The 9506-nt window shown below is 49.1% G+C and overlaps 1 protein-coding gene across 1 annotated transcript in view; it reads right to left on the reverse strand.

Annotated features, from left to right (window-relative positions):
• Positions 1 to 7745, reverse strand: part of LOC132576660 (carboxypeptidase A2-like) — a 30004-nt gene extending 22259 nt beyond the window's left edge. The window contains exon 1 of the mRNA XM_060246029.1: positions 7663 to 7745. Coding sequence (XP_060102012.1) covers positions 7663 to 7727 — 65 coding nt within the window. The 5' untranslated portion in view covers positions 7728 to 7745. The remainder of the gene's footprint in view (positions 1 to 7662) is intronic.
• Between the last annotated feature and the right edge of the window lie 1761 nt (positions 7746 to 9506).

The raw sequence follows: 9506 nt of genomic DNA on the forward strand, positions 1-9506 counted from the left end.
CGACTGCTCAGCAATTTCATCGAGTGCCCACGAGTTCTCGTATTGTGAGAAAGGGAGAAAAGTCCTCCTTTCTCTGCCTTCTCTATCCCAGGCATCATCTTGTAAACCTCTCTCATGTCACGCCACAGTCGACGTTTCTCCGAGCTAAAGAGCCCCAAGTGTTTTAACCTTTCTTCACAGGGAAAGGGTTCCAACCCTTGAAGCATTCTAGTTGCCCTTTTCTGCACTTTCCCCAACCGAATTGTCCGGCGGTATAACCGGATGGGCAGGCTGGGCCCACCAACCTCGTCAGCCTAAGAGAAGGAAAACTCTAACATCAAACCCGGGCAGATAGAGCTCGTTAATGTAACACCTACCACCTGGAGGACTCACTGCCGGCGTCCCGGCTTACTGGGCCATGGCAGATGACCCCCAGGTGAAAGGGTGGAGCCAGTACCGCGCACACTGCGCTTCACCTAAAAAATTCCTCTGCGCAGGCCTGAAGGGCATATCCACACACACAACCCACAACGCATCAAGTCCTGCAGCGATAGGCAAGGGGCGAAACGGCAGGTGGAAGGTGCCACTGGAAGCCGCAGTCCCGATCCTGCATGTAGGCGGTTCAGGATATTGGTCGCCTGATGCTAGCACCTGTCACATCAACCATCACCAGTGGTCTGACCTAGCCTCAGATCGCAAAGCATGGAGGCACACCATCCACCAGGCTGTCTCTTCCTTTGAGAACACACACATAGCTGGTCTTGAGGACAAAAGGAGATTGAGGAAGAATCGCACTGCTACAGGACCAACCCTAAATCAGACTTTTCCCTGCAGCCGCTGTGGCCGGACCTGCCTGTCCCACATTGGTCTTGTCAGCCACCAGCGAGCCTGCAGCAAACGTGGACTATTGCACCCTTCTTAAATCTTCGTTCGCGAAGCCAAGCCGAGAGAGAGAGAGAGTACAGGGCTCCCCAACCCCCAGGCCGGGGACCAGTACCGGGCTGCGGCCTGTTTGAAAAGGGCCGCGCAGCCACGCCACGCCACGCCCCCTCCGCGGCACCTTCTCTTCCTCCCGTTTTCACCATTTTAAGGCAGGGGAAGGAAAGGAGGCAAAGGCAGCCTTACTGCTGCTGCAGCTGCTGCAGTTTTCCCACCCATCAGCTGTTTGGGGGGGTCGGCCTGGGAGGTGCTACATGGCCCCTTCCCTGGCCTTAAAATGTGAAAACCGGGGGGGGGGGGGGGAGGGGAGGAGGAGGCGAGGCTGTGGGGGGGGGGTGAAGGAGGGAGGAGGAAATGGGGAGGAAAACAGGAGGAGGCGGTGAGGCTGCATGGGGGGCAAAGGAGGGAGGAGGAAACGCTGTGGTGGGGTGGGGGAGGAGGCTGAATTGGGTGCCCTCACCCTGCCGGCCCTGGGGCCGTGGTTGGCAGGCCGTCCCTGGTGCCGGACCCCGAGGCCAAAAAGGTTGGGGACCACTGCTATAGTACAGAGGTGGCCAACGGTAGCTCTCCAGATTTTTTTTTTGCCTCCAACTCCCATCAGCCCCAGCCAGCAGGGGCAATGGTTGGGGGTGATGGGAGTTGTAGGCAAAAAACATCTGGAGAGCTACCGTGGGCCACCCCTGCTTATAGTACCTTCTTTGATGTTTAAAACAATTTTATTGGTAACATATGGTAATAAATCTATTTCTTACATCTTTAAAAACTTCTTTTATCTACCCCATATATTACTTTTTACCCACCCCTCCCCCCTGTTACTTGACCCCCGACGGTGTTATTTACTTAAAATGCAAATATTTAAAGGTACTCTTAACTATTAAAACAAAAATTTATATTCTTCTCTTTTTTTAAACTTAATCATCGAAAATTGTCCAATGTCCTTTTATTTTCCACTCTTTTTCTACATATCTTCTAAACTTTTTCCACTCCCTCTTAAAAACTTCTAAATCATAGTCTCTTAATATTCTTGTTAATTTGTCCATTTAACTCCATGTCATAACTTTTATAATCCAATCCTATTCCTCTGTTATTTTTTCTTGCTTCCACAACTGCGCATACAATGTCCTAGCAGCTGAAAGCAAGTACCAAATTACAGTTCTATCTTCTTTTGGAAATTTTTCCATTTGTAATCCCAACAGAAAAGTCTCTGCAACTTTCTTAAATTCATATCCCAAGATCCTAGAAATTTCTCGTCGAATCATCTGCCAATACTTTTTTGCTCTTTCACAAGTCCACCACATATGGTAGAAAGAAGTCCTTATAGTATCTTTTTTGATGTACGGTGACCAGAATTGTACACAGTATTCCATTGTGCACAGTATTGCACAGAAAGCGATATAAAACACCAATGCCAGTGTTTAAAAGCTACACTCTCCATATGTATGCTTCCAGGATTACAATTATGATCTTGCTTAAAATCAGCCTTATGCAGCATTCCTTTAAACAAAGTCAGTTTCCCGAAAGTACAGTTTGCACTGAATGCATAACACGTAGGCTCACCATTTGCAAAGTCCTGTGTGTGTCTATACTGTCAACCTTCGTTTCCACCCGTTCGAGTCCACTCTGTGGGAGAATTGAAATGTCCTCTTCTTTCTCAGCAACTCGAAGCCCTTTCCCAAACTCCACATTCGCTTCAGTCGCCTTCATCAAAAGGGGCACCTTTGACCATCTCATCAATAGTCTGGAGAACCAAAGCTGATTTAAACTGACAGCTGACACGCTTTTAGAGCCAGTCGCGTTGGTCTGAAGCAGTCGAACCAAGCAAGAGTCAAGTGGCACCTTTAAGACCAACGAAGCTGTATAGAGAATGTAAGCTTTCGTGTGCTCTAAGCAACGTTCCCTCGAAGCTGCGGAGTCTTGTGAGCAAAAATTCTCCTTTGCGAGCTACCGGCATTAAAGTTGTGAGCTACTGCCTAAATTGTTGTGCTCTGGGGTCATCCTTCCTGAGCTAAGGCAAAAATGTGTGAGCTGGAGAATAAAAATGGGCGAGCTGGCTCACGCTAACAGCTTAGAGGGAACACTGGCTGTAAGCACACTTCATCAGACAACAGTATGGAATGACAAGCAGTCCTCAATATAGAGAAAGTGGGCAGTGAACATAAGATCAGGCCAACGGCCCATCCAGTCCAACACTCTGTGTCACAGAAGAAAGTAAGAGAAGCCATGATGGATCAGGCCAGTGGCCCATCCAGTCCAACACTCTGTGTCACATAAGAACATAAGAGAAGCCCTGTTGGATCAGGCCAATGGCCCATCCAGTCCAACACTCTGTGTCACATAAGAACAGAAGAGAAGCCATCTTGGATCAGGCCAATGGCCCATCCAGTGCAACACTCTGTGTCACATAAGAACATAAGAGAAGCCATGTTGGATCAGGCCAATGGCCCATCCAGTCCAACACTCTGTGTCACATAAGAACATAAGAGAAGCCATGTTGGATCAGGCCAATGGCCCATCCAGTCCAACACTCTGTGTCACACAGTGGCCAAAAAAATTATAAATATATATATATGGATGGACCTCTGCTCCATATTTTTATCTAAACCCCTCTTGAAGGTGGCCATGCTTGTGGCCGCCACCACCTCCTGTGGCAGTGAATTCCACACGTTAATCACCCTTTGGGTGAAGAAGGACTTCCTTTTATCCGTTTTAACCCGACTGCTCAGCAATTTCATCGAATGCCCACGAGTTCTTGTATTGTGAGAAAGGGAGAAAAGGACTTCTTTCTCTGCCTTCTCCATCCCATGCAGTACTTCTTCACCCAAAGGGTGATTAACATGTGGAATTCACTGCCACAGGAGGTGGTGGCGGCCACAAGTATAGCCACCTTCAAGATGGGTTTAGATAAAAATATGGAGCACAGGTCCATCAGTGGCTATTAGCCACAGTGTATGTGTGTATATAACATTTTTTGCCACTGTGTGACACAGAGTGTTGGACTTGATGGGCCGCTGGCCTGATCCAACATGGCTTCTCTTGTGTTCTTATGTTCTTATGCATTATCTTGTGAGTTCGTACGCAGAGTCATGGGTATGTTTTTTAGCAGACAAAGGATCACAAATTGGGGTCTGGTGTTTGTGTTAGTTAGTGTCAACTGGGCTGAAACAACAACGGAAGGGTAATATGAAGCAGTTTGATGTCCATGTACTAAACCCATTGAGTATCCTGGGTGCGTAGCGCAATAAATGAGAATGTTGTAATGTTTTTGTTGTTCAGTCTCTGGGTTAAAATGAGGGCATCAGTTTCTCAGAGGTTTGATTTAAACATGTAACACACATGTAAACGTGATTCTAGTTTGCCATTAGACGTGCTTGTGGAAGCTTTGTGGAGTGGCAGTTTAAAAGGTCTGTGTTTAGAAACTCTTTGGTTCCTAGCTACTGTGTGTAACTCTTGGGATGAGTACAGAGTTGAATGTTTCTGTTTGGTGGTAGAACAAAGTTAGAGGCCCAACAAGGTTTTACTCAGAATGTCAGCTTTCAAAGTTGGAATCCAATAGTACCTTTAAGACCAACACAGTTTTATTCAGAATGTCAGCTTTTGACACAAACTTCGTCCCATTGCCTGGGGTGGCCAAACTTGCTTAACATGAGAGCCGAACAGAATAAATATCAGATGTCTGTGAGCCGGAAGACATGCATGCAGAGGTTTGAGAGCCACGAGACAGGAGGGAAGAGAGGGAGAAAGGAAGGGAAGCAAATAGATGGAAGGAGGGGGGAGAGGGGTAGAAAGAAAACAACTTTAAATGCATTCTCCAAGCTCCCAGATGTTGGCCCGGAGAAGTGATTTAAAGAGACAAATGCCTTCTCCGTGCTGGCCGATGGGACAGTGGGGGCTTCGAGAGCCGCACAATCTGTGTGAAAGAGCCAGATGTGGCTCCCGAGCCATGATTTGGCCACCCCTGCTTCAGACCAACACAGCTGCCCACTAGGATCTGTTCGGTGGGATACCCTTGTTTCCAGGGCGTTTTTTGTAGGAAAAGCCCATCAGGAACTAATTAGCATATTAGACCACACCCCTGATATCACCATCGTTTTGCATGGGGCTTTTTTTGTAGAAAAAGCCCAGCAGGAACTCATTAGCCTATTAGACCACACCCCTGACATCACCATTGTTTCACACAGGACCTTTTTTTTGTAGAAGAAGCCCAGCAGAAACTCATTTGCATATTAGGCCACACCCTCTGACACTAAGCCAGCCAGAACTGCATTCCTTTGCATTCCTGCTAAAAAAAAACCCCTGCCTGTTTTGAGCACTAAACCTAGACCAAGCAGACAGCGAGACGAGACCTTAGTATTCCAGTAAAACAAAGCAGCAGACAAGCGCACCTTTAAGACCAACTAAGTTTTATTCAGAATGTGAGCTTTCGTATGCTCTTAAGCAGACTTCATCAGACATATGGGAACGGGAATCGCTGCGTCCATTCCCATATGTCTGATGAAGTCTGCTTCAGAGCATACGAAAACGGCACAATCTCTTCAGCAATGGAACACAAGATATCCTCTTTGCACGAAGGAAAAGGGACTGGTCCGCATTACAAGGACTTACCTGTTGGATTGCGCCTGTTCGGATCTTCTGTCCTGTGCTGGAGTTGTTCCGTGGATTTAAAAAGACTATTGCGATTGAGTTCACAGCATGCCGTTGCGTTTTGAAACTTTAGCACAGGTGTTTTGTTACGATTATGTTCGGGGTGGTGTAGACGGTTTTTGTACGTGGGGCGGCTGCTTTTGCTGTCGCTATCTTGGCTATGTTTCTCACTTTTGCACTGAACCTCCAGCTGCAGGGTTGCCAATCCCCAGTTGGGGGCAGGAGATCCCTGTTTGGAGGCCTTACCCGTTTCAGGGTCATCAGAAAGCCGGGGGGAGGGAAATGTCTGCTGGGTACTCCATTATGACCTATGGAGACCAATTCCCTACAGGGGTGGCCAACGGTAGCTCTTCAGATGTTTTTTGCCTACAACTCTCATCAGCCCCAGCCAATGGCCATGCTGGCTGGGGCTGATGGGAGTTGTAGGCAAAAAACATCTGGAGAGCTACCGTTGGCCACCCCTGCATGGAGAATTGATCTATGGGTATCTGGAGCTGTCGGGGAGCTGTATTTTGAGATAGAGGCACCAAATATTCAGCTTAGCATCCGACGCCTCTCCTCAAAACACTCTCCCAGTTTCAAAATTATTCGGCAAAGGGGTCCGATTCTATGAGCCCCCAAGCAAGGTGCCCCTATCCTTATTTCCTAATGGAGGGAAGGCATTTAAAAGGCGTGCGGTCCCTTTCAGTGTGATAGCCAGAACTCCCTTTGGAGTTCAATTATGCTTGTCACACTCTTGGTCCTGGCTCCACCCCCAAAGTCTCCTGGCTCCACCCCCAAAGTCCCCAGTTATTTCTTGAGTTGGACCTGGCAACCCAATCCAGCTGGGCCCTGGAAAACTCTCACTTTTAAAACTAATTTCCAAACTGCAGAGATCAGCTTCCTTGGAACAAACAGCTGTTCTGGCGGATGGATTCTACGGTAGGGTGATGATGATGAGATGTCCCCTTCTTAGAGAACATGTCCTCTTTTTTGTGTCTCTTTTGGGCTCTTTAAACAAAAACGGATGAAAATGTCCTCTTTTGGGGTCAGAAGGTTAAGCATTCCTAGTTTAATAGCAAATTATCACAGCTGAAACAGGGAAAGGAAGGAAGGAAAGGTCCCCTGTGCAAGCACCAGTTGTTTCCGACTCTGGGGTGACGTTGCTTTCACAACATTTTCACGGCAGACTTTTTACGGGGTGGTTTGCCATGGCCTTCCCCAGTCTTTTACACTCCCCCCCCCCTGCAAGCTGGGGACTCATTTGACCGACCTCGGAAGGATGGAAGGCTGAGTCAACCTGGAGCCGGCTACCTGAAAACCCAGCTTCCGCCGGGGATCAAACGCAGGTCGTGAAAAGAGCTTAGGACTGCAGTACTGCAGCTTTAACACTCTGCGCCACGGGGCTCTTTGCTGAAACAGGAGGGGTATTTAAAATGAAATTTGTCACAGCGAGCAGTCATTTGATGTTGACAGTTTGGTCCTCTTTTCTGCATTTCAAAAGGTGACCAGGGCTTTTTTTTGTAGCAGGACCTCTTTTGCATATTAGGCCACACGCCCCTGAGGTAGCCAGTCCTCCAGGAGCTTACAGTAGGCCCTCTAAGAAGAGCCTTGTAAGCTCCAGGAGGATTGGCTACATCAGGGGTGTGTGGCCTAATAGGCAAAGGAGTTCCTGCTACAAAAAAAAGCCCTATTGTGGTAACCCTACTGTATGGCACTAGAGCCCGCTGAGGTCCCCTCCTTCCCAAACTCCTCTGTCTCTAGGCTCCACCCTCAAAGAGAGCCAGTTTGGTGTAGCGGTGAAGTGCGCGGACTCTTATCTGGGAGAACCAGGTTTGATTCCCCACTCCTCCACTTGCAGCTGCTGGAATGGCCTTGGGTCAGCCATAGCTCTCGCAGGAGTTGTCCTTGAAAGGGCAGTGTTTGCAAGAGCTCTCTCAGCCCCACCCACCTCACAGGGTGTCTGTTGTGCGGGGGAGGGGGGAAGGTAAAGGAGATTGTAACTGCTCTGAGATTCATCGTATAGGGCGGGATATAAATCTAATATCTTCTTCTTCTTCTTCAATCTCCCGGGAACTCCCCAAACCCAAAATTGGCAACCTGGAATCTGAAAAGAGAACTCACCCGGCAAATGTTTGCACGGCCCATGCAACCCCGACAAGGGCTCCAAAAAGCAGAATCCACCTCATGTCCTTAGACTGGGCCAGAAACAGAGACCTGGAGCTTCAGGGAGGCTGCATTTATAGGCGCATCTCACCAGCGCCTTTGCCCAGAGAGAGCCGTCCGGCAAGACTCCATCTGCTCGAATTCTCACACACCTCTCATGTTGCGCAGGACCTTGACAGATAAAGGAGTTGCCCTCCTACCGGCCAAGGGGTGTGTACCCTGCTAATGAGAGGGAAAGATTGTTGACGTGAGGCCGCGCCAAATAACACAGACAGCTGCAGGGTGATGTGACTCGCTGTGCCCTAGCTGATGGATGGCGTCGAGTCATCCCAAGGCACACGCCTCCCCTTTAGGGTGTTCCATGTTCTTTTTAGTGCTTCGCTCGGGGGGGCAGAGACTCCGCTTGCCATGCAGAAGGTCCCAGGTTCAATCCCTGCCGTCTCCGGTTTAAAGAAGCAAGAGGCAGGCAATGTGAAAGACCCCCTTTGTGAGACCTTGGAGAACCGCTGCCAGTCGGAGAAGACATAACCGCCTTTCATTTAGCCAGGGGCCGTGGCTTGGTAGTACAGGAACCGCTTTGAACATCAGAGAAGAAGAAGAAGACTACAGGTTTATACCCCGTCCTTCTCTCTGAATCAGAGACTCGGTGGCTCACAATCTTCTCCTCTCCTATATCTTCTCCCCCCACAACAGACACCCTGTGAGGTGGGTGAGGCTGAGAGGGCTCTCACAGCAGCTGCCCTTTCAAGGACAACCTCTGCCAGAGCTCTGGCTGACCCAAGGCCATGCCAGCAGGTGCAAGTGGAAGAGTGGGGAATCAAACCCGGTTCTCCCAGATAAGAGAGCTCTGGCTGACCCAAGGCCATTCCAACAGGTGCGAGTGGAGGAGTGGGGAATCAAACCCAGTTCTCCTAGATAAGAGTCCGCACACTTAACCACTACACCAAACTGGTTCTCTCAATAATAAGATATTGGATTTATATCCTGCCCTTCACTCTGAATCTCAGAGACTCAGAACAGCTTACAATCTCCTATATTTTCTCCCCCCACAACAGGCACATCCTGTGAGGTGGGTGGGACTGAGCGAGCTCTTACAGCAGCTGCCCTTTCAAGGACAACTCCTGCGAGAGCTATGGCTGACCCAAGGCTCATTTCAGCAATGGAAGGGAGGTGTGCAGAAGCCTCTCTCCACCTGCAGCGGGGGGGAGGGGGGAGAGGGGGCAAGAGACCCAGCGGTGGAAAGTATTGTCAAGTATTTGTAACTCAGATAAAGGAATACAGCTGGTGTGGTTCTATATTGAAACCGTTTTTGGTGGTTGATAAGCTTGTACGGAAGACCAGCTTATGAACCACCAAAAGGGTTTCAATATAGAACCGGCAGGATGCAGCCCCGTGGCACAGAGTGGTAAAGCTGCAGTGCTGCGGTCCTAAGCTCTGCTCACAATCCCGGCAGAAGCTGGGTTCAGGTAGAAGGCTCCAGGTTGACTCAGCTTTCCATCCTTCCGAGGTCGGTCAAAATGAGTACCCAGCTTGCTGGGGGGGTGGGGGCGGGAAGTGTAGATGACTGGGGAAGGCAAGGGCAATCCACCCTGTAAAAAGAGTCTGACATGAAAACGTGAAAGCAACGTCACCCCAGAGTTGGAAACGACTGGTGCTTGCACAGGGGACTACCTCTACCTTTATTGAAGACCGGAATTTGCTTGCTTGCTTGCCTGCTTGCTTGCTTGCTTGCTTCCTTCCTTCCTTCCTTCCTTCCTTCCTTCCTTCCTTCCTTCCTTCCTTCCTTCCTTCCTTCCTTCTTT

This window comes from Heteronotia binoei, chromosome 8 (assembly GCF_032191835.1).
Source record: "Heteronotia binoei isolate CCM8104 ecotype False Entrance Well chromosome 8, APGP_CSIRO_Hbin_v1, whole genome shotgun sequence".
Classification (NCBI taxonomy): domain Eukaryota; kingdom Metazoa; phylum Chordata; class Lepidosauria; order Squamata; family Gekkonidae; genus Heteronotia; species Heteronotia binoei.